Raw genomic sequence first — 26,601 nt, forward strand, 5'->3', positions numbered from 1 at the left:
TATAAACAATGAAAAACCACTTAGAGTTCAGATAAGAGGACAGCTGTTGAGACATGCACGCTTAATTTCTCCTGCATCTCATTATGTGGTTTTATACTTATTTCTTACTTGGATATTGGAATTATTCTTAAACTTTATATTATTGACAAGCTAAAATTGTACAGCCCTCACACAGAGTCAATAGATTCATAGAATTACTAGTCACTTTTTAAAGGACTAGTTAAGTCACCAAGGCTATAGAATGAACTCTTTTAATGTAACTAAAATGAAAGGGAAAGATTACTGAGTAGTTTCAACCAAATAAGATAAATGGACAGATGTTGTTTCCTGTTTCTCTGGTGTAAACAAGGAAGCTATCCCACTGGCCTGGCCACAAACCTACATGTCCCAAGGCCACTGTCCGTCTTACCCTTGCACTTTCCCTGAGGGAGAACTCTGGGTCATAAAAGAGACTCAGTATGAATTCTTTCCAGAAATGATTTGAGCTCTGCATTTGTGACATCTTATTATAAGACAAGCTAACATCTATTATTAATTGATGCACTAATTAAAGCCATATTCGCAGTTTCCATTAGCTTATTCCCTAAATTCTCCAGAGTTGGCTGTCTGGTTTTAATCAAAACCAAATGGTAGTCCTAGCTCCCAGGCCGAAGCAGCTAGGAGGAAGTCACGCAGTGGAGGCACAAAAGCAGAAAAGATAAACAGATGAGAGTTCACAAGCTGTCTGGGGAAGGAGGCATACACTCTGCTAGCCACTTTAGAGATGTGATTGAGAGACTCGGCCATGATGGAGGAAGCATCGCAAGTGTTTTATGTCAGCAGGACTTCTAACTTGATCAAGATGGAGTCTGCCTTCTCCAGCCTTTCCAGCCTTTGCAGCCGTGGTTGTCTGTAACTGGAGGATCTCTTACTGGAGGTAAGGAGGCTTCACGTGCTGTAACACAAACCACTGTGTTCTGTTCAGAATTCTGGGGATGAGAGAGAGAGAAGAAAATGCTCTGCTTCCTGGATTCTCGGAATTTTACTTACAGATTTTTCCTTCCCAAGTCCAGGATTTAAAATTTGAAGTTATTTTTTAAGGTTCTAAACTTTAGAAGAATTACGGTATTAAAAGGCTCAGACTTCATCTGTCTTAGAAAACTTTTGAAATGAGAGTTAGGAGAAGTGTTCTCCATTTAACACAGTAGAAAGGCTCTGTGCGGAGGGGAGAGCTGCACTCTCTTCCTTCCTTGTTTTCCACGAGCCCCTGTGGGATAGGAAGGACTCTAGGACTTTCTGACGCTAGCTAATCATCTCAAGAGCATTGACAAACTCACTTCGGTTCTGTGTAAAATCAGAGCTTCAACGCCCAGGCGGCTCTGCTCAGCCCCTCCCCTCCGGCTTCGTGCAGGCTTTCTCACATGCAAACTTCTCGGAGGCAGGAAATACTTTGCAGGCAATCTGGGCCTGCTGGTGGAGGCCCCTCTCTCGCAAAACATCAGTCTGCATTTAGAGGACAGAAGTCACTAGGAACGCCTTGACAGGATCCGGCGTTAGCTGAGGCTCCCTCCAGCTGCAGAGGGTTTTTTTTTTTTTTTTTTTTTTTTTTTTTTTTTTTTTTTTTTTTTTTTTTGTTAGAATCACACACTGCGTTAAGGAGAACTGCTCAGAATAGAGCCGTGACCTCAGCCAGCAATGTGAACTTAGATTTTTTGGAGACGCTAACTAACCGCTAACCGGGGCAGACTCCTCTCCTAGCCTGGCTGGAATAGCATCATGCTTTGGCGTAACAGCAACTCCTGATCCAGGTAAGAGGCTGCTGCTGCGACTGTCATGTAGGAGACAGAGCTGGAAAACCTTGCCATCTTCAGCCAGCTGTTGACTGCTTTCAGAGCTGAGCCCTGAAAAGCAGAAGGGGAAACTGTGTAGACAGTAGACAGCGGGGAGTCAAAATCTTTTGAGCAAAAATGTCATTTCTAAAATATGTTCCACGTAGCTCGAGTCTCTTTCCCCATGCAGAAATGTTTTGTTCGGATTTCTTTTTATTCTTAACTTACTGACCAATCCATCTATAACGCGCCGCTGCTGATAGGTGTAGCATATCTTGAGGCCAATGCATCTTCTCATATTGAACTGTGAAACTTTAGGAACTCCATCCACCTCTCTGTTTTCCCAACAAAAAGAAGACATAACATTATAACATTTTTTCTTAGTAATGTGCTTTCAAACAATAATCAGTGTCTTACTGAAAACTCTGAAAATCAAATTCTTTAGTATTTCCAACTAGTTTCAGTCACATACCCTATTACTAACACACAGCATAAATTGTTATTTTAAGAGAAGTAATGACATACAAGTTTACAAGTTATTTCTGTCTCTGCACATTTAATTTCAGTTTGGGCACTTAAGTGTCGGAATTGGGTTTTGTTTACATTGAACTTGGATTCGCCGCTCAGATCTCATGTTGTATGAACGCTCCGTATTACTGCAGCAAAACTGTACAATCACATCAGGCAAGGGAAAATGTAGCTGATCGTTCATTCGTATTTTCTGTCATCGTGAAATCAAATAGTCACCATGCTTCAACCTTCTAAATTGTCTTAATGGTTAAATGTATGGTCCCGGAGTAAATAAATGTAGCAATGGCTGATATAACCCAGAGTTACAATAACAAAGATGATGTTATATTTAGAAGGAAAGTATTTTTGGAAAATTATATGGAATAGTATGCAAAGATATTATGCCTATCTCCAAATCTATGAACCAAACACAAAATGCAATAAGTAAAGGATGGGTAACAGGTTTGCCAGTAAGAAACCAATAAGGATGTTAATCACAAACTTCTATAAAGGACAAGATGACCATTTGGTGTGTTAGCTAATAGAATTTTTAATTTCTAGCCTAGAGTGATTTATATTGATGCTTTGATATTGTTGCTAACAATTTAAACTTTGTTAAGCTTTAAAAATGAGGAAAACCAGATTTTAATATGTAGGAAGTGAAATTCTGTGGCTTTAGGAGAGCAGACCTGTGGCACAGCAATTGCCTACTATGTGCAAGGCCCTGGGTCCGAAATATTTTACAAAAACAACCAAGTAGAATTTTCTTTTCAGGGAAAGAAAGAGCATTAAATATCACTCTCTGGTGTTGTCAGGGATCATCAATGAGGAAGCTAAAGAATAACATTCAAAAGTGTCCTGTCCAAGGTCACACAGCTGGCTAGGACACGAGATGACAAGGGAACCATAGTCCCCTGCCTCATGTGCTATGGTTTTTATACCACAGACCTTACTCTCAAACAATAACCATGCACAACAAAGTATCATCGTGTCCACCTAACAGGAGGCTAACTTTCAAAAAGGAAATTAGAATTCTCCTTCTCTGAAAAGAAAATCAACCTTGCTGATTAACACCATTTTCTCAATGGCTAAGATTTCTTAAAAGGATTCATCAGGCTTTCATCTCAGACTTTATTTATTTATTTATTTATTTATTTGAGACAGGGTTTCTCTGTATAGCCCTGGCTGTCCTGGAACTCACTTTGTAGACCAGGCTGGCCTCGAACTCAGAAATCCGCCTGCCTCTGCCTCCCGAGTGCTGGGATTAAAGGCGTGCGCCACCACGCCCGGCCATCTCAGACTTTAAAGTAGTTGTTTTTTTCTTTTTGTTAATGACTATTTTGTTAAGTCTTATTCTCATGTCAAGCCAGCCAACCTATATGCTATAATGACTCATTTAAATAACTCATTTAAAACCAGCGTGTCTTTCAAGAAAATGACCCAGTGAGGAACTTGCCCCTTTCATAACCTTATACTCAACTGGCACAGTAAAAACGTTAACCCTACCAATGACCTTCAGGTGTAATTTTAAGACCCTCACTTATAATTGCCTCAAGACTCTCAACAATCTCTCTATTATCTCAGTTAGATATTTCTGCCCACTATTTCCAACTCTAAGAGCCAAGAGGCTCCATAAGAAAATGCAAGTGTGTGCATTCTACAATTTTTTTCCACCTTCAATCCACACATATACTCTATGGTCTCAATAATATTCTCTAGTACAGTGGTTCTCAACCTTCCTAATGCTGGGACCCTTTAAGAGTTTCTCATGTTGTGATGACCCTCAGCCATAAAATTAATTTGTTGCTACTTCATAACTGTAATTTTGCCACAGTTATAACTACTAATATAAATATCTAATACGAAAGAGAAAGAGATTTGGAGATAGGCATACTATCTTTACATACTATTCCATACAATTTTCCAAAAATATGACCCCACTTCCAAAGGGGTCACGCCCCACAGGTTGAGAAGACATGCTCTAGTCACCTCTTTTGCATTATGTAAGGACTGACCAGGGAGACTTCAAATGAAAGAGTTGGCTAGATCCTCTGTAGCATACAGCCTTTCCTATGCTGTAGTGTGCTTTTCAGGCAAAAGATTTTCCCCAAAAGACGAATGTGTTCTGTTTCTAACAGTTGTCCTTGCCTTAGATCAGGGCTTCTCAACCTTCCTAATACTGTGGCCCTTTAATGCAGCCCCTTTAATGTTGTGGCGACCCCCAATCATAAACTTACCTGTTACTGCTTTGTAATTTTGCTACAAGTATGAATTGTAATGTAAATAACTGTCATGCAGAATATCTGATAGGCGATTGCTATGAAACAGTCATTCTGAGGTCAAAACCCACAGATTGAGAGTCACTGTGCAATGGGGCTGTCTGAATTTTAATTTGGGGGATTCCTAATGTTGACACCTATAGTGCTCAAAGCTCTCTCCCATGGCCATCACACTGCGCTGCAAAAGACTGGGTACCTAGGCTCATGCTCACTGGAATGCATTGCACAGTGAAGAGTGTTCATGTCTCCATTCTGAAGAAAGTTCTTACTAACAGAAAGGAGGCTGCCCTAACCCCTTTCAAACCTTTGCATACCATACACCACACTGCCCGTTTCTGGGATGAGCTTAATCTTATTTACTGACAAGTGGATTCCTGGGCTTATAATGGGTCTAAAGCAGTCATTTCTGAGCTCTCATCTGTTTTTATTTGTTTCTTCTTGCAAAGTGAAAAAATTTCCATTGCCTTGCAATGGAAGCTACTTTTAAACCATTTACTAATAGGATGTTTGGGGCAATAGCTGACATGTAATTGATTCATAAGATTTTGTTTAAGCAAAGTCAATAAATACAAACAGGTCTGTATGAGAGTGGGTTTCTTGGAGCCAAAACTAAATCAAAAAAGCCTCCAGAGAAATGTTCTCCTTGATCAGCTTTGAGATGTTAAGGAGTTTGCTACTATGGATCTTCTCTGGTTTTCAACTAGCTTAAGAGTTTGGGGAGGTGCATAGACTTAGTTTTCCAAGAAGCGTTTTTAAAAATAAACAAAAAACAATGAAGTCAAATTATAGACCCTGAAAGCTTCGTAAAAGAAAATTGATTTCATTCAATGGAGAATAAAGTGTTTAGATACACGACCTTGAAAACGTTGACAGGGAAGCACATGTAAAATGAGATTGCTAACTAGGAAGCAATAGAGATTCATCATAAGAACCCACCCATTAGCTGAGGTGACTGTGTAGAAATGAGCAGCCGTTGGTTGCACCTCTCAAGTAGTTCTATTGGATTGGAATCCCAGAGCATCTTAGCAATGCAATTCAGGTAAATTAGAGAGATAACTGAAATGGAAAAGTGGGAAGATGAAAGAGCAAGCTTAGAAAGTTCATTTTCATCCCCAGCATCTAAATGCACCTCCAGCCCATCAAGAATTATCAACACCTGTTGGTCAGTACGTTGTGGAATGAATGGGAGCGAAGGGGACAAAAATAAAAAAAAAAAAGAACAGGGCTTCAGAATGTTAATATGTGAGAGCTGGACTTTGACTCTCCTCTCTGGACATCCCAAAATGATAGACTAATACTTGTTAAAGAGGAAGAAAAATAAGTGGTTGGCAGAAGCCCTCAGAAGCTGAGGTCGGAGGTTAACAACACTCTTGTAAGATGACATTACAATTCACTAGGAAGCAGAAGCACCAGCTTCCAGAAATAGTTAGAAATGAAAGCTTACGTGAGGCAGCACGAGGGGAGCTGGTGGCTGTCCCAGCTTACACAGGACAGAATACTGAAGAAAGCCTAAAGCATTCAGAGCTCTGACTGATTCCATTGCTGCTACTCGATGCTCCCCGATTTGAGTCAGCCTGATTCGAATTTTGATGCACCACATCCATACTGAAACAGCAAGGGTGATTCCAGTTCATACTAGGCTCTGGTTCTGCAGTTAATATCAGCTGGAGAGGTCCTCATGAAATCATCTCCTCCTGGTCTCCCTTGCCCCACACCTCCATCCCTGCGCATCCGGTGAGTGCCTGAAATGTGCCTTCGATTAAGCACACTTTCCATTCTTTTAAATCATGTTACATTAATGCATTATTTTGTTCTTGTCAATTTTTCATTGTAGGTATAGGGAAAGCAAGATTCAAATGATTTAAGAAACAACTGAGATTTCCAGGGGGAAAATATGCCTTAACAAATATCTTGCCTACACACACACACACGCACATGCACACGCACACTCATGCAAACACACACACACATATACATACACACACACACACACACACACACACACATACACACAGAGAGACAGACAGACAGACAGACAGAGGAGAGAGAGAGATCCTTGTTTACTCAAAGATACTTAACATTAGGCTAGATACTTAGTTCTGTATCTGGTCCATTTTTTGTGTTTGATAAATGGAAGCTTTTTTATAATTATCATCATTATCATCAAAAGTTTTAATGTTCACAATATTACTTAACTATCTAGAAAGCTATTCAGTGACAAAAAAATGGCTCAAATGTCTATTCATAGATAGATAATTATGATGAAATTATACAGGCTGCACATAAAAGACTGAAGTTGAAATCTAAAGTGTTGGCCCCTGACAGGATAGTGAGCAGACAGAAGGAGGTAAATTCAAAGGATGTTTTTTCTTGGTGTCAGTGAAGATTGTGCTTGTGTTTAAGAAAGAGCTAAGAGTTCAGTTTCCTGTAGTCACCTGGTGATCTAAGCACCAGTGTCAATGGTGCCATAGGCGCTGTATCTCTTATTCACACTGAGTAATAGCTATTTCTACTGTAAGAGAGTTCCTAGAAATGATAACCAAGCTAAATAAAGCGACCACTTAAAGCAAAGCCACATCTCACTATGATGATGATAAAGCCTTATAACCCGTGTTCCTTGTTGGACAGAAATATCTTTTTATAAAGAGGCAAGAACATGTGTCACCCATGTGTACTAGCTAAAGGTGAGGCAGAGCAATTTTCCAACACAAAGCTTAACTCTTAGGTTCTTCTCTGTTACACAAAAATTTCCACCTGAGACAAGTTCAGAGTAAAGACACTAATTGTGAGGTATTTTAGAGTAGTGGTTCGCACCTGCAGGGAGTTGAGAGACCTTTTCACAGGATGGCCTAAGGCCATCAGAAAACACAGGTATTTACATCATAAACCATAGCAGTAGGAAAATTACAGCCATGCAGTTATGGTTGGGGGTCCCCACAACATGAGCAGTATTAAAGGGTCACGGCATTAGAATGATTGAGAACCACTGTTCTAGAGAAAGGAGTCATGTAAAGTTCCTCTCCATTCATAGTTTAAGTTCAAAAATCAACTAAGGCACTGTGTGCTTCTAAAAGTTTACATAGGGAAGAAAATCCATAGAAATCTAAAAAAAAATGCTGGAGTATGCCACAAGGCATACTGTCCCTCCTGACTGTTAATGCTGGGATCTCTTGAACGCCACGTGCTCCCGGAACTATCTTCCTTATAGCTAGTAATAGACCATGAGATGTTCCAAGATTTCCCCAAATTACGTGTGGTATGCTTATGAAAACTATTAGGAGAGTTTGCAAAGCTGGATGCCCCGAGCTGTAAAGTGGATGTGTGACAAGGGTTGCCAGATCTGAACTCCTCTCTGGGAGAAAATTAGACCCTGCTCAGGAGCCAGGAGGTAAAAACAGGGCACTTCCAAAATAATAGCTTGCCATTTTGCAACAACCTGTTCTTTTCCCATGAGTAGACTTTTAGTCAATCGAAAGGGTTAATTTTGAAATTCCCCTAGTTCCTGGAGTAATTCTATTCTGAGAGCAAAGGATGTGAAAAGCCTTTTCAAATCTAGGAGAAGCTCCAAGGTATGCATTAAATCAATTGCCATAGGAGAGCTAGTTTTCACTTGGGTACCTACTTCATCTTCCTTCCAAATACCAACATTAACAACCATGACCAAACATCTCTTGGAAACAGTGATGGGCTATTTAAACCTGTCGTAGGTGGCTTATTTTATAATTTACTAAAGTTAAATTTTTTGAGGATCTCCAGACATGGAGACATGGAAGCTATTTCATATATTATAAACTATTTTTAACTTTATGGAGCAATTTACCAATAAAGAATCTTAACAAGAGTTGATGTTTCTTACTAACAGCTTACAAAGTATAATGAATACACTCTGCACAATGTATTTGCCTGCAACACTTTGACATGGGTGTAACCCCATGAAATTTCTCCCCTTTATGGTAGCATATACATTGATAATTCTATATTTTCAGTATAGTTTATTCAGCCATTTCTAGAAGACACTGTTTAACAGCAGACTTCCTGGTATTCTGAGTCTTCGAGCCTGCCTAGCCCCCTTTCAGTGATGCTCTCTGAGCCACAGATGCAGTAGCTGTGATGTAGCTGCATCTACTGAGGCTGGGCTCCACGTGCTCTCTTGATCTCTGCACTGTGTCCAATTGAGGTTCTCTGCGTTGTTCCAACTGCTGGGAAGAGGACAGTTATCCTCTCCCAGGGATGAATCCCCTTCTGCTTTTCTCAGGCAGAGTGGTCAGTCTTGAAAACATATACACACCAACAACTAGTATGGACTCAACAGGTTGTATTTATATATTTATGGACATACACATAATAAATACCATTGGAAAAAATAGAGGCCATCAACTTGATAGTTGCAGGGGCGTGGGTAGAATGTGAGAGAGGAGCTAGAAAGGGTAAAGGAGGGGGGAGTGGCAGAATTTTATTCCAACAAGGCAATTTCAAAAATAATAATTATTAATGTGTGAAAGTACGTAGGCAATGTTTCTGTGAGAGATTAAGACATGCACTGCTGCTAAAGAAAGGACAAGCCTCACAACATTATTTAGACATAAGTTCCTGCATCCTATATTGAAAATTTTCTCCCCTATAACCCAATTCTACCTTTCTCAACCTTGGATTCAGTGACATGAACATCTATGGGGAAAGCACTAATATTTTTTCCTAGAAGTTGACTGCCTTGGGGGACTCCTAGAAATTTATTCAGAGGTGTCCTATTACTTTTGCTGTTTGTGTATTCTCAGAAAGGACTTAAGAAAAAGAATCATATCTGCTATAAGTTCTCTATGAACATAGACATTTTGTCTAAATTCTTTCAGTTTGGTCCTGGAAAAAAAAAAAAAGATTACTCTTCTTTTTATCACTATGTATCCCAAAAGTCACAATATGGATAATTTATGTGTTGCTATGTTTGTAAATAAATAAATCAATCCCTGTTCTCAACACTAACTCTGCATCGATACCTTCGTAAATAAATAAATGAATAAATAAATAAATCCCCGTTCTCCACACTAACTCGCTGTGATGTAACAGTAACTTACTGACATTAGTCAGTGTGCACTGGAAGGTCTGATTTACGGTGCAATTATGTCTTTTTCTAGACAGGTGTCTACTGACTTTTCTAATTTGATTTGCGTGAGTCTGCAGGGAACATGGACTGTTCACAAATGTGACTTCTATCTCACCTCCACCCTCCATGGTGGACCTGTGTCTGGGCTGAGCTGGCAAAGGTGTGCACAGTGCCACGGGTGCTAGAGATTCCTAGGGCCAACTGTCCTGCTGTGTCTGGACAACTTGGTTTCTTTCTAGCTGTCCACCACTCTGCCTCCCACAATTATATAGCCTCTTCTTCTCTGATGACCTCTGGCCTTGTCAGGAAGGAATGTGATATAGACAGGTCCTCCTGTTAGGCCTGAGCACGCCACAGTCTTTAGATTTTATTCTATGAGCCAAGACCAATTGCTGTTTGCTGTCTTAATTAGGATTTAATGTAAGAAAACTAACACCATATCTGATGACTGTTGAGAATCTTTTAAAATAGTAACAAGTCAGGTTAATACTATAGCCATTTAACAGAATAATGATATTAGGTTCTACCTAGGCACAGGTTCTTGGACCAAATATCAGTGCCAGTATGGGTTTCACAAAACCCCATGATTTAAAAATGGTTATTTCCCATTTTTTTGCATCAGTATTGATTGTTTTCACTATATAAAAAATATACACATTATACAGGTACTATGGATTGTATTTCCCTCCTGATAAAACTGTTTTTCATAGACTTGATAACTGGTTCCTCTAATGTTCTCTGTAATTCTTGCTATTAATAATTCCTCCACCTAAATTATTTCTCATCGCTATACATTCTCAGTGTATACATTAATATTTCCTTTTAAAGATGTTTTTCTTAACTATATCTCTTACAGAAACTCACTCTATGAATTTCCATCGTAGAAACTCTGTTGCACGAGCATTTACACTGAATTCTTGGCTTTCGTCTTGCCAGTCTGTCTCTCTGGTCAATTCCAAAACTGTGTTTTAGAGCAGAAACAAATTCCTACCCAAGATTTTAAAGACATATCCGTGTGCCATCTTATCTCCAGTGTTAATTCTGAGAACTCTTAACACCCTCTTCATTCAGAATTTCTGAAGTATAATCGTCTGTTTCTCTGAAGGCATTAAGAATCTGGGTTTTCTGTCCTATGTTCTAAAACTTCATGGTGATGCTTCTGAACATAGCCAGTTTTCATGCTTTTGTTCTCCTGTTAGTCCATGATTCTCTTTGCTCTAAGAACTTGATCACTGGTACCAGGAGGTAGTCTCATTTAAAATTAGCACTCAGAGGACTGGAGTGGTAACTAAGGAGTTAAAAGTAGGTACCACACTTGCAGAGTACTTGACTTTGATGACCAGCACCCACATTAGGTGACTTGCAGTTACCTGTAACTCCAGTTGAGTCTAAGTCCTCTGGCCACTGTGGTTACTTATGCACACACACACACACACAAACACACACACACACATGCACACACTTATTTTTTTAAAAAAATCTTTAAAAAGTAGCACACAAAGTAGTTGACTTTATTATATACCACTCACAGATTCATAGTATGCTGGACTTGGCTCATATTTGTATTTGAAGAAAAGATCCCCTTCAATTGTTATGATATGCTCCAGAGGATTGGTATTTCTCTCTGGACTAATGAATTCTGAAATTAAATTAATGTTCTAGCATTGGTTACTGAATCTATTATCTTTCACAAAAAGTATCCAGTAATAGTCTCTGGAAGCAGAAGAAAGATTTCTTCCATCAAGTAGGAAACTACCGAACTTTCCATTAGACTTAGATATTGTAGAGGCAAAAAAATAAATGATCCAGGAAATATTTCACTCTGTGAGGACTTCTCTACCATATCTGCCACACCCAACCTCACTTTCTATTAAAGAAAGAAGACAGCAAAGGAAATGGGTTGAGGGGCAAGAAGATAAAGCTCCCAACCGAGGTGAAAATTTTCATAGTGATAATATTCATCAATGATAGTATTTTTTGTTTATGTGAGTATCTTTCATAAAATCAAAAGGTGCAACCAGAAAGACAGAATACAATATTTACATTTCTATTCTCCATGTTCAGCACAATATCTATCATTCGTTAGATAGTGTATGAAGTTTTAATAGTGACTGTGCTTGCACTACTGTTGGCTGGATACTACCACACACTGATCTAGCCACAAGGCTTTGCTTATGTCTTCTTGCCTGATGCAGAGTTTACAATAGTCAATGAGATTTCTTTTACTTGGCAGAGGAGATGATAAGTGATGTGAATATTTCAAAACTAAGTATAAACTACAGTGTTTACTGTATGACAAAAATGACCAATTAGCCAGTCATTCTCGAACTGGACTCTTACACTTCTCATTTTTAGATACCATAATGGACAATGGTATTTGACTCTGAAATATGTATTGTGTGCCACGAGATGTTGATGTTAAGGAGTGGTAGTACACATAACTCCAATGATAAATTTTAAATTACTTTCTGTCTATACATCCCATGCATTAATATCACAAAATGTGGCTTTACACAACTCACACCGATTTTCTAAGACATCTACATGACTAGAGATGCCTAGAGTCTCCACGAACACATTAGTGTTTGAACACATGCATTTCTGAAGTAAAAATCCACATGGAAAGTCACTTCATAAAACCAACACCCTAGAAGTGACCTACACTTTTCCGGATCTTCCATCTGGATCCTCAGCAGATAACCTCATGTTTTAATAAAACAGAATGAAAGGATTAGGAAAATATAACAGAAATATGTAGAATAGTGCTCTGTAGTTTGAATGATAATTTTAAATTAGACAGCATGATACGGAATCCCTTAGGGTAAGTCAGGCCTTTTAGAAAGAATACATCTTATAGCATAGATTTTACTCCATTCAGATGATTTATAACATCAGGCTGGTATGCTCAGATGCAGAGCCAATACTGCAATGTTTCTAGTTACTAATAATTTCTCAGGTTTTAGGTGGAAGATTTATTTAACTGTGAATTAAAAATGAATTTAAATAAAGAGTATGTGTAGAAAGGTGATGGAGATGAAGTGTTTTAACACCTACCAGGCCACAGACTATGGAACAGGTGTTGAAAATCTAATGAAAATCATTAGAATGATAAGTAGGAAATATTTTGTCCAAAAATAGATAGAATGGGGTCATAAAAATTATTTTTAAATGTCCAAAAACCTGAATCAGAAATGAGACAAGAGCTACACTACATTGATCCTAACTAATTTAGAATCTCTGTGTGCTGTTAAATCATCTCAGAATTAGTTGAATTACTATCCTCCGATATGATAAGAATACTTACCTACTTGCCCTGGTTGGATAAAATAAGTTAAAACTATCATAAGCTCTGAGGAGAAGAAAAATAAAAACAAACTGTGTATTGATTTCTCAGATTTAGCTCAAAGTTTCTGAGGAGCTCAGAGAACTACTTTTCTCCTTAGAAAAAGAAATAAAGCCAGAATTCAGGCTCAACCCAAACATAAATGGGGCTTAGGAATGACACAGTAATACCACTTGGCATTTCTTAAGTTAGCCTGTTCCTTCTACACTGGATAAAAATAAGGAAAAGAAAGCAACTAAGGCAGAACCACCCTATTACAACCCCAATTTGCCCATGAAAGCAGAAATGTTCTGGCTTGCATCTCAGCATTTTTTCCCACTTTCCGCAGCCTCCCACACTATAACAACTTATGCATGGAATTCAGAAGCTTTATATTTTTCTTCTCAGTGCAAGGTGAATGCCAACATGGAAAAGTGTGATGGCCAATTTCAAAGATGGCCACAGACCTCTGAAGGAACCAGAAAGTATCCGGAAGGATATTTGGTCTGACCTGGGTACCAAAATGCTACAGCATCTCCATCCCGCCCGTCTTTACAGGGTGGGACTATTTACCTTTCAAGCATGTGCTTAGCGGGAATAACTTGGAATTTTTGGTGGGGAGGCAGACTCCTTTTCAAAAGATGGGATTGAAGCCAGCCCAGCAGTTAATCTGGTTTATGGCTAAGAGCAACATTATATGCTGGCAGTTCTCGTGCAGAGCAGAAACTGAAAAATGTCTGCTCTTTCAATGGGAGTTTTCATTCACAGTCTACTGATTTGTTTTCACTGTAGTTTGACATTTAGGTTAGTCGCCTTTTGAAGGTTGACTTTAACATGGATAGAACTTGCTTGTTATAACTAGTTTAAAGGATTCAAGGTAGAAGGATGGAGACCTGGTAAGTTCTTATATTCTAACCTTCCCTATCTATCTTACATAGGTTGCTTGAATCCTAGCAGAAGTCTACTAACATCTTTACAAAGAAAGAGAATGAGACTTGGGCATTTGAGAACTGATCCTAATTGTCTGAGGATGCTCACAGCTCCTTTTTGGTACACTTGAATTCTTTCATGGGGTTAGAGTTCATACACAGTAAAGACAAGGGAAGATGGTGGAGCTTAAAATATCACAATTCTATGGAGACAATGAACTCCCTTGGTTATTCAAGCCTTGGTCTTGTACATTTACCTAATTTAAACATTGGCTCACATTCTAGGTCAATTGTTTTGAACATTTACACACTATTTTAGGCTTCGACAATCCTGCAATAATATTAGTAATGGCAGAAAATAAATGTATGGATGGAAGTACCTGTTTTAAAGCCTTATAATGGAATAATACATCATGCTTTCTTATTCATGAATTGTGAGTTAATATGGACTTTACTCTATTGCCCTGCTTCTTTGTCACTCCCTGGTGTAGAGACAGCCTGGTCACTGAGACTTGACCGGTATGAGGTCTTTTACTAATGAGTTCATACACTAATGCATTGCACATGCTGTCTCCATTGCTCAAGTTTTGCAGGACTGGTTCCCTGGTGGCTTTTGTTTCAATTCAAACCAAGCAGCAAATCCATTTCCTTAATGGCTTTTGTTCACAAAAATAAATCAGGAAAGCACATGAAGCCAGAGCAACAAGTTAGTTTTCCAGTGAATTTTATTAAGCATCACAGTCCAAATATTTTCTTAATGGAGCTTAGAATGTTTGGGTACTTATATCTTTCTTCATTAATAAACCAGTCCAATTGGTTTTGGAAGTACTGATAAACTTTTACTAAAAATACTAAATGCAAAATTTTCTCTAATATTAGACTGCCTCTAAGGGAGGGAAAACATTAAGGCAATACAATAAGCAAAAGTTTTGCATTATTTCTTACTTGTGCTTCACAGCACAGATTAGATCCTTTGCCATGAAATATAATTATATTGGAAATCTATAACAGCATATTTTCAATTCTTTCACAGTGGACAACATGGCAGATCACACTCTCTTCCTTGACCCACGCATTTGAAATCTTCTTTCCCTGACTTCCATCCCTTTGAGTGTCATATGGAATGCATCTCCTTGTCTGCTGTTAAACTATGATGACATGTCTGTAGCTATCAGAAAGAGGAGCTGGGAAGAGCATGTGACCCAACAGACAGAACAGCCTTTTATTTCTGATGAGTATGACATAGCATGTCATCACGGACTGGCATCCGACAGCTTGGAGGGAAGGATGGAAAAAGATGCGACCTTAAATGTGGACCATAAAGAGAAGTGTGCCTCTCTACCAGACCGCTGTTGTGGGTCAGAGACAAGAGACTTTCCTGGGAGGCCAATGGGTCACATTGCACAGGAAATAGATGAAAGTGACAGCCAAGAAGGGGAGGAGCGGTTTCTATCACTTGAGGCCAGCACAGAAACACTAGTACACATTTCAGATGAGGATACTGATTCTGATCTAAACGTTATCAATGACTCACAGATTTTAACTCTGCAAAGACATGAGGGAGACAGCCAAGATAGTGTCAAAGGAGCAGGCTCCTTCATGAAGACACTGTCCACCATGCAAAGTAGCCAAGATTCTCATAACACCTGGAGGATGGCTGGTAATGCTGATATGTCTCCAGCAGAAGGAAGTGGAGAAAGGAAAGATGTTGAGGCTATAAGTAAAAGCCTGGAGCTTTGTAAGAATACAAGTGCAAATGAAACAAAAGATGTGCCCATAGGAAATACATTTCTGTCTTTGAATGCGGAAGATGACATCACTCCTAAGACACTACTGCTTGATTCTTCGGTACTCGTAAAAGATATCACACCTGAGACACAACTGTTTGATTCTGCAGTCATCACTCAACAATGCAGGAAATCTGACTTCCCTAAAGATGACCAGGAAAATAATCGGCACCATGTCTTAGAAGAAGACTTCTTAGCAGCTCCTTATGCAGACAGAGGGCTGCCATTATTAAAAGCAGATTGTGGAAGCAGCCTTCTGCAGCCTCCTTCCTGCCCTGGTGGGATGTCAGCAGAAAATGACCTGGAGAAGAGTGGGTTCTCAGAATATCAAAACAAAAGCACTCTCAGGGTCAGCAGGGAAGATGGCATGCAGTGTTTACACTTAAGGGGCCCCGTGACCACCCAGGAGACTGTAGACAATCAAGTCAGACTGCGCAAGAGAAAGGTAAGCCTCACACATAGATCATCTGGCTTTTTGAAGTGTTGTAAATATCTTTATTTTCATAACTCATGGATGTGCTTGGGCTGAAAATGATGCACAGATGTTTTTTTTGGTTTTGTTGTTTTTAATCCTGTCACGTAGCTAGTAAAATTGAAAACCGTTCACTTGATAAAACCGTGAAACTATGCAAGAGTTGACATAATACAATAATCGTACAGTTTCACTAACAACGTTGTGATGGCTTGTGGCTCTTTAAAAGTACATTACGATAGCATGGCTCAGTCTCCTTGGAATTTAGTACTCACCACGGCGACACTCTGTAGCTCCTGGCCTTCTGAAAAGGGACATGTAATTTTTATAAGAAAAGCAGCAGTGTGCTGAATCTTGTCTCATTTGTTTGAGCTCATTTTCGTTCCCTTTCACAGATCATACTTAGTCCTTGGCAGCCATGTATTTAAAACCAAAACAAAATCAACTGGAGACTGGTGGGATGGCTCAGAGGTCAGGGCCGTGTTGGTCTCTTCCAAAGGACCAGAGGTCAGTTCTCAGTACCCATGTGGAGTGGCTCACAGCTGCCTGTAATTCCTCCTCCAGAGGACCCCATGCATGGCCTCTGGCTCTGTGGGCCCCTGCACTCGTGTGTACACACCCCACATGCAGATATACACACACATACATGGAATTGAAAATAAAATAAATCTGAAGTCAAGGTAACACTGTCAATAAGGAAAGACAACTCTTTGCATGTGCTAATATCACTTTAAATGTCATGCTAGTACATCTACTATCAGGAGAGACACCATTATGTCTTTGCCTTGTAAGGGCCCAATACATGATACAATTATTTTATACCAAGGCCTTTTGAATTATTCTACAGATTCCCGTAAGAAGTTAAAAAAAAATACAGGGTTGCACTACATGACTGTGGGTTAGCACCGAACTCTTATTCATAGTTTCAGGCTTCTGTTACATTTTTTTTTTCTAACAGTGTAGTACTACATAAAGTAAAGTAACTCGAAGGGATAGTTTCCTCTTTGGTCACTTTCCCACGGCAGTTGAAGGAACTAAAGTAACGTTTGTGAAGCAGAAGATAGCTATTCTTATTTCTGTTTAGCTGGGACCATTAGCCCACTGTTGGAGGGGGGACATTTCCAATTCCTTCTTATTGGTTTTTGTTTTTGTTTTTAACAAAATAGGTCATTAAACTGAATGTAGTCATTTCAACTACACAAAATGAACTCAAAGACATTACAGCAAAAAATCAATATGCTCAGATTATATTGCAGCAGAATAATCTGTGCTTCTGGCAAATACTCTCTTCCTTGCATAAGTTGTATTTAAATGTCAGGGTGCCAGAGAGTTATAATGATTGGAATGCTCGTGTCACATTTCCAGAAATTTCCATATGTCCTATCAAATCTGTTGGAGAGAGTGCAATAATGACACAAGGAAATATTAACTGACTTAGGACATGGCTCCCTAAAATAAGACAAATCTGGCCCAACCACCTACAGACACACTACACATTCCTGCAACACATGCTCATGGTTGGACATTGGTATCGATATGAAGAGTACTGGAACAGATCTGCTCTTCAGCAAAGTGCTAAAGGCTGCACTTGGAATGCTGTATATATATATATATATATATATATATATATATATATATATATTTGCAAGTTCTAATGTAAATGTTCTATTTTAAGCATTTCAACCCCCCAATGTGTTGCCCGATTATTGGTTGAAATAGTTCCTTTGACATTACAACCTTTGGCATGCCTCGGAATGAGTAAACTAAATGCAAACATTTAAGTTGAAAATTTTTATAGAAAATGTGGTTAAGGTACAAATCATTAGTATTAGAATGGGTAATATCTTTTGTTTTATCTGTTACTAATGAATGTTAAATAACTATAAATTGAAAATTAGCTCAAATTGTACCCAAATAATCAATTGTATACATATGAACAACACATACAGAGATATTCTTTGCTTCATGTAACTAGAAACTAAAAAAAAAAAAAAGCCTAATTTTGATCAACATATATTTAACTATCACAAATTGTATGGAATGCTATAGTTCCATTAGGAACTTGGACATAGGGGCTTATAGAGATAGCTCAGTCAGTACAGTGATTGCCATTCAAGCAGGAACAATCAAATTTGATTGCCCAGATCTCACATAAAAATCTGAGTGTGGCAAGACATCCCTGTAACCCCAGCATGCAAGGTCCAGAGACAGTGGGATTCTTGAGCTTGCTGGCCAGCTGATCTACCCAAAGGGTTAGCTCCAGGTTCAGTGAGAGAACCTGTCTCAAAAACTAAGATGGGGTGTTATGGTCAGAGAGATTGCTCAATGGTTAAGAGTACTGAATGTTTTTGTACATGGGGACCTGGGTTCAATTCCAAACATCCACACAGTGTCTTACAACCATCTTTAACTCCAGTTCTAGTGGAATCAATGCTTTTTTAACCTCCATGGACACCAAACATGTACTTAGCACACATACAAACATGCAGGCATAGCAAACATACATAAAATAAAGTTGAAGTTCAAAGAAAACTTAAAGATGGAGAATGACAGAGGAAATCACTCTGTCAATCTCTGGTCTCACCACAACACATATGTATGCCCTGACAGTCCTATGCACACCAAGAACACATAATTACAAATGCACACACACACACACACACACAGAGAGAGAGAGAGAGAGAGAGAGAGAGAGAGAGAGAGAGAGAGAGAGAGAGAGGCAGACATACACACACCTACACCCAAACATGCACATACACGCATACACATACACACATGTGCATATGCATGTACACACATACATTCACATACAGGCACACACATACACATGGACACATAATAAAGTAAAAATCATGCCACTCATCTTAAAAGATATCCATGTTCATCTGGAAGAAAATAGTGGCAAATTAGTAAGTATAGCATATTCTGGTTTGAGTGAAAAATATATTTGTATATTTAAAAATTAATAAAACTATATTTTTACTTTAGGCATTGTTCTATTTCTGTGAAGAAACATCATAACCAAGGCAATTCTTATGAAAGAAAGCATTTATTTGTGGGCTTGCTTACAGTTTCAGAGATTTAGTCCATTAACATCACGGTAGAAAACAGGCCAGCAGACCAGCAGGAAGTAGAGCAAGGGCTGAGAGCTAATCTTGATCAATAAACAGAGGGAGAGAACCTTGGGCGAGCACAGGCTTTTGAAACTTTAAAGCCCATCCCCAGTCACACACTTCTTCTAACAAGGACACACCTCCTAATTCTAATCCTTTCAAATAGTGTCATTTCCTGGTGAGTTGATATTCAAATCTATGAGCCTATGAGGGCCATTTTTATTAAAACCATCACTCCCTGTTATATGATTATAACAATATCATAATGTAAAATTATTTAGTTCAATTTCAAATGTCTTTAACATAGTCTTTAACTGTCTCAATAACTTAAAATTCCAAAGTTCAAAGTCTCTTCCAAGACCCGTGGCAATCTCTTAACTGTAACCCCTGTAAAATAAAAATAAAAAAGGATATCACACACTTCCAACAAACAATGAAGCAGAATATACATTACCATTCCAGAAAGGAAGAATGGGTACATCATGAGAAGATATTGGACTGAAGCAAGACCAAAACAAACAAACAAACAGCAGGAAAAACTGCAACTGCTGCATCTCTGTGTGTGATGTCAAAGCACTCTTCAGATGTCCAACTACTTTCATCTTGTTGACTGTAACACACTTTTCTCTCTTGGGCAGGCTTCATACCTGGTCTGCAGCTCCCTTTGACAGGTATTCCAAGACTCTGGCATCTCCAACATCTCAGAGTCTCCTATGAAACCCAGGCTTCAACTTCAGAGCTTTGTGCAATGGCCTCTCTCAGCCTCTGTGCAGGGATACCTCTGGCATATACCTGGCCTTGGTGGCTTTTCTTAGCCTTGGAGAAAAATTCCACAACCTATGTCGTGCATTCTTGACTCTGAAGCTAGAACAGTATGGCAAATCTGCTAAATTCTGCTGCTTGATGGGACTGGAATTTGGCCCTCTATCCAAACATATTTGTATCAGCGTTCTGTTGCTGATGGTTTACTTCATTGCTTAAGCTTTTCTTTAATTCTTTTTCACAAGTTGGAAGCTTAACAGATGAGGCCTTGCCCTGAGATCACCATTGCCTTTATTCCATTTAATGTCAGGGTTTTCTTTAAACTTCTTACTTCCTTTTCCCCTCAAACTGAACATTTTGTATTTCTCTTTATCCAGCTTGCTCCTTTTCAGTATAGATCTGAATATGAGTGATTGCTGATAATCACAAAACATAGTCAATACTCGGAAATCTACTCTGCCAATCTCATTAATCCAAAACTCTTCAATTTAGCCTCAGACAGATTTGTAGGACAAGAACAAAAGCAGGGCATATTCCTTGCCAAAATATCACAAAAATGACTGCTAGGCTCTGGAACTTGTTGTGTTGGGACACCACTATCCACAGTGCCCTCTCTGCCCTTCTCCTTGCTCCTTCTGGGATGACCCATCAAGCCCCACTCAAAATGCCAACTGATTTTCTAGTCCAAAGTCTTAAAGTCCACATCCTGCCAAAAAGGGGCACAATCAGGGCTATCACATCAGTACCCCAGTTCCTTGTACCAATTCTGTCTTAGTCACTATTCTATTGCTGTGAAGAGATATATGACCAAGTTAACTCTTATGAAAGATAGCATTTAATAGGGCCTTGCTTACAATTTCAGTGATTCACTAAATTATCATCATGGTGGGGAGCATGGTAGCATGCAAGCAAGCCTTGGAGCAGTAGCTGAGAGCTACATATTATACTGATATAGTAGCTAAGGCAGAGTGAGGGGAGTGGGGAAGAAAATGGGGTTGGCTTGGGCTTTTCATACCTCAAAGCCCAACCTCAGTGACATTCTCCTTCCAATGAGGCCATTTTCCTAATCTCCTTAATCCTTTCAAATACTGTCATGTCCCTGGTAACTGCACATTCAGGTTCATGAGTCTATGGATGCCGTTATTATTCAAACTCCATACTATGAACAGAAAAATAAGCTCTGTAACTGCATAGAATATGCTGACTATCTTTTAGCCAGATACAATGTGGCTCAGATATTAAAATGGAATTCGAGGTAAAAGGAGAAAATTTTCACTTTGTGTATTTCACTATATATTTCTCATAAATGAAGAACTTATGGGTGAAATGAATACAATAAAGTACAAAAATAAAATAGTATTATAAATATAAGTATTTGAACTACGTTGTGTATGAATACTGTAATTTTTATCTTGTGAAAATGAAAGCAGCTGTTTATAGGTTTTCAAAATGGCAATAAGAATTTTAATTGAAACTTGAATTGTAATGTCAGTGCTCAGTGATGCTAGTTTAAAATAGAGAAGTCTGGAGGAAGGGGATATTAGGCAAGCACCCTATACCTGGCTTGTATTCCCAAACTTTTTTTTTAAACTTTTTATTTTGAGACAAGTCTTTCTGAGCTGTCCCGGGCTGACCTAGACATCACTACATTGCTTCCAGGCAAGCCTCAAACTCGCAGTCTTTCTGCTTAACCTTCTTGAGAGCTGAAATTAGAAATCTGTGCCACTAGGTTTGCTGAGAACCGTGTCTCCAGAGACACATGTGAGCCACATTTTCATGTCTGTACAATGTTAGGTGTGAGATACCAGAGTATGCTAAGCCATCTGTCTATTTAAAACTATTTCTTAGTCATGGACTAACAAGAGAAGAGGGGTTAGAAACAGGAAGTAGACTGTGAGGCAATCTGAGGCTGAGAACTTTAATCAACTCATTAACTCATTAAATAAGAATACCAAATCCTTCATAGAATTTTCAAGAATAGGTTTTTTTTCTTTCACTGGGATGTAATCAATCTTCTAAGACTGAAATGAAGTAAACAAAACAGAAGAGTAAAACAGAGGAGACACGATTCTCCCATCTGAAGGGGATGGCAGTCAGGCCTGAAAGCCCCTCCCCACTTGGGAGGCTGATGCAGAAGGGTGGAACACATGAAGGTATCTTTCATTACACAATACATATGGAGGTAGCTTTTATTATGAAATGAGATCCTATCTCAAGGAACAAAGCAAAGCAAACAAGTGAGCGAGTGATCTCCTGAATATGGTCCCTGGTATGCCTTTAAACATAGTGTGCTCTGTATCTATATTGTCTCTCTTTGGGGCCTATAAAGTTTGAGAGGCCACTTATTTTACATGTCTTTCTTTGTCCAGCGACAATCTGGGACAGACACAAAAACACATTTCTAAGGAGTCTCTGTTAAGGAGGACTGTGTAGCATACCCAACCAATGAGCTTTTGAGCTAATAATATGGTTTTGAGTTTAGATATGTTAAAATAGTTCACAGAATCGAAATTAAAACCACAAAAATCAAAGCAAAACCAAAAGGATTGTAAGCAGACGTTCATGAATGGGCAAAATGGCCATGTGGTGTAGGGCGAGTGCCCTTATGGTCTTGGTGAACCCCTGGGCTGAGGCAGCTCCTTAAAGGCAGTTCTCGGAGACGCATTCCACAGATGTCTGGAGGCAGCAGGCAGCCTAAGAAGTGGTCTCTTAAACCAGAAGCAATGTGAAGATGTAAAAGGGTAGGGAAAGACTTGAGGTTGGAGGTTTTGGAAAAACTAGTGTGATTTGTCATTGATGGTGGTTTACTAATTAAAAAGTCCCAACTTTCCTCTGCTGTAAAGAGCATTTATGTATTTGCCAAGCTTTTGAATAATATGATAGTTTAAAAATGTATGGATGTGGTTTTAATTAGCACACTTAGATGAGACAAAAAAACTATATATGCGACATGACAGGATAAACTCCAGGAAGTATTGCCAAAAGATAATAATAATAATAACTTTACGATGACACCAATACCCACTTCCAAGAAACTCCCTCAATGCAAAAACAAATAAGTCTTGACTTTGGGATTCTTGGTGTGTATGATGACGTATGCCTTTAATCTCAACACTTTATAGACTGAGGCAGAAAAAAATGCTATGGGCAACATTATGAGTTTTGAGCTAGCCTGGGCTACAGAGATACCAGGTCTTAAAAAGAATTGAGCTGGGGACGTAGGTCAGTCAATGACGTGGTTGCTGCAGAAACCTGTGGACCTGGGTTCCTTCCCTAGAAACCTGAGTATATTCCGCTCAGTGCTGGGGTAACCAGACTGGCAGCTCAAAGGGACTCATAGCTAGTCAGCCTAGAATATTCACTGAACTGCGGGCCTGGTGGAATACATTATCTAAAAACAGCAAGGTAGAAACTGGTGAGATGATTAGGTAGGAAAAGTCTGACAAGCTGAGGTGCATGCCCCTGTCCTATGTGGCAGAAGGAGAAAATCAACTCCTACAAGTAGTCCTCTGAGTGTCCTCCATCAGCCATGGTGCACCTATGTGCACGAGTTTGCGCACACACACACACACACACACATTCATATATACGGACATGTAAAATTAAATTATTTTAAATAAGAAAGTGGACAGTTGCTCAGAAATGACATCTGAGAATGCCTGGAAATGATGTCTAACCTATACACAGACTCTGTCACACATATGTGTGCATATGCTTACAACAATATGAACCTACATGAACACAGACATATTCACATACACATACAGACATAAAAGATGAAGAACAAAAATACAAACTAATTATAGGCTCTAATATTTTAACCTCTAATATTGAGAGGGTAGACTTGACCACTGTCATTAAAAGTCAATACAAAGATGACTTAGATAATCTCTTTCACTTGTCCACGATTGCTGGGTATCAGCAATATAGATTAGATAGATATATAGAGATAATATAGATAAACTGGCTCTGTATCTTCCAGGCCACTTTTATCAATCTTCTTCCTTCTCTTGAATCTTTATCATGTTCAGATCATAAGAACAGGGAAATAATAAAGGTAGGCTATACCTCTGTGTACAGAAGAGCCTGGGAAACAAACTCATTATTTTGTCTCAGAGTTTGTAGGCAGAAATTTAGTTACATCTCTATACTAAGTTATCAGGGGCCTGAGAATTAGAAGCTGTGTTATGAAAAAAAAAAAACAAACAAACATGTTTACCTAAAACTTTCTATTATCAAGAACAAATAGGAATAGTTAGATTGAGAGATAAGCACAGACATATCAAGGAATATCACCTAATATTAATATAGTCCAATACATCATGATGCATTATAAACAGAATAGCAGCTTAAATATATGTTCCACTGCATTCTACATATATGTGTGGTACTTTAACTTTGTAGTATATCCTACATTTCCATGTCAGAAAACTATGTCATATGTTAAAGTGATATTGATCAAATGCCACAATATTTCTTATAGAAAACTCTATCCTAGAGCAAAACACACTACACACACTGTGCTTTAAATGTTTAGTGAAAATTGATATATAAATTAGTTTTGATTGATAAAAAATGAAATGTTCTGTTACTATTCTATCTTTGTAATATGCATAAATTTGGCCAAAGCATATCCATTTCTCAAATCTCAACCTCGATTTCCCATCTCCTGAATGCTCCTATGAAATATTTTCAGTAATATAAATGTCATATGGACCGACAAGTGACAGAAAGAGAACAGTGAATTATGCAAGTCATAGGATGCACCAAAATATGAGGGTCGCTGCAGAAATTCAAAGAAATGGAAAATTGAGGAAATAATTAAAACCACAAAGATGCTTAAACCAAGTTCCAAACCAAAGTGACAAGATGATACCAGGACAAGAATTAATATGCATGAATGAATTTTTTTCTCAATGGACAAAGGAGCAAGGAAGGTATACAGCAGACAAAGTCAGAATAAGTATGATTTTACACTAAAGTCATGCTGGCTTTAAGGACAGGTCTGTTGAACTTAAAACCATCAATATGCTCTACGACAAGGCTTAAAATTGATAATGAGATGACATTGCTAAGGGCAATTAGGTTCAGATGAATGAAATGTCCTTGTGAGAATTCTTCACCTGTTGTGTCCAGCTGGTTTTGGCTTTTGTGGGGCTGTGCTACACCATCAAACAACTTTGTACAAACAAACAAGTCAGATATATATTTGCAGATGGTTGCGGTTCAAATGGTTTGGCTCAGCACACATTTGACTGTAAACCAACTGTACTATGGAAAACAAGTACATGATAAAAATACCAAATACAGCCTGGTGAACTCGATGCATAATCCATATTTAGCAGAGTGTGGATGTACGGACTAAGTTGCACCACCTACAGCCACAGAGCAGAGGCCCTAATGCATCATAACTTATAGTTCCTTAAACTCCTGGGGAATGTTCAAGCACATCTTCTGTTTGCTACCATACAAAGTGGTCACTGAACACAGGCGAGTGAAAGAAGTAAGAGAAAGAAAAACTGAATAATGACAAATAAAAAGGGCAATTGGGTTGTAGGAGGAAATAAGACAGGATAGGCTAAAATGGGAGAGTAAAAGAAACACTGGTCCCTTGCATGGACGTCCTTTACTCACAAACAAACAAACAAACAAAAGCATTCATTTCCGGAAGGCTGAGGTAGGATTCCATGTCAACACAAAGGCATGCTGATCACCAGCAGAAGTTTACCAAGGAAACAAGAACATGAAGCTGATCTCACTAATGACAGTGCAGAGAGAGAGACAGAGAGAAAGAGAGAGAGAGAAAGAGAGAGAGAGAGACAGAGACAGAGAGACACAGAGACACACAGAGAGAGAGACAGAGATAGAGAGACAGAGAGACACAGAGAGAGAGACAGAGACAGAGAGACAGAGACAGAGACAGAGACAGAGACAGAGACAGAGAGAGAAATAACATGTCATTCTACACCAGGTCCTCTGACGCCCACAGCCAGTCCTCATAGGCTACATCTCTCTCATGCTAAGCATAAGACTCTGGTAAACTCACACTCAACATACTCAAATACCTTGGAGTCCTTTAAAATAGTTGTATATTGTGATGTAATTATATCATTTACTCCTTTTCCCCCTTCCTCCACATTTCTCCCATATACCCTCTCCTTTTGCTACCTTTCAAACTCATGGCCTCTTGTTCCATTGATAACAATCACATAAATATACATGCGCCATATGTATTTTCCTAAATACACAGTACAACTTGCTCAATTTCTATGTTACTTGTGTATATGTTTTTGGAACTGATCATCTGATATTAGAATCTTTTTGAGTGAAGAAACAGACCCTAATTTCAAATTTTTGATGGAGTTAGTTGTTCCCTTGTCTTCACAACCATATAGTGATTCTTTTTTAACATATATATGTGTGTGTGTGTGATTATTATAGTTTTGCGTAATAACATATAATGGACGAATTCACTGAATTTTCTAATTCACCATTGCTTACCACAGAATCAGCTCATT

The 26,601-nt window shown here is 38.7% G+C and overlaps 1 protein-coding gene across 3 annotated transcripts in view; it reads left to right on the forward strand.

Annotated features, from left to right (window-relative positions):
• Positions 1–683: 683 nt before the first annotated feature.
• Dlc1 (DLC1 Rho GTPase activating protein) overlaps positions 684–26,601 on the forward strand; it is a 430,556-nt gene continuing 404,638 nt past the window's right edge. Inside the window, exons 1-2 of one of the 3 annotated variants that reach the window (XM_029480999.2) lie at positions 684–916; positions 14,983–16,181. In XM_029480999.2, the coding sequence (XP_029336859.1) occupies positions 15,108–16,181 (1,074 nt within the window). In that variant the 5' untranslated portion in view covers positions 684–916; positions 14,983–15,107. Of the gene's footprint in view, positions 917–1,634; positions 1,788–6,309; positions 6,332–14,982; positions 16,182–26,601 lie in introns of those variants that run through there. The other 2 variants (XM_021169372.3, XM_085844015.1) reach the window with 2 other exon arrangements.

Source organism: Mus caroli, unplaced genomic scaffold, assembly GCF_978045245.1.
Source record: "Mus caroli unplaced genomic scaffold, Mus_caroli_1 scaffold_10, whole genome shotgun sequence".
NCBI classification, from domain to species: Eukaryota; Metazoa; Chordata; class Mammalia; order Rodentia; family Muridae; genus Mus; species Mus caroli.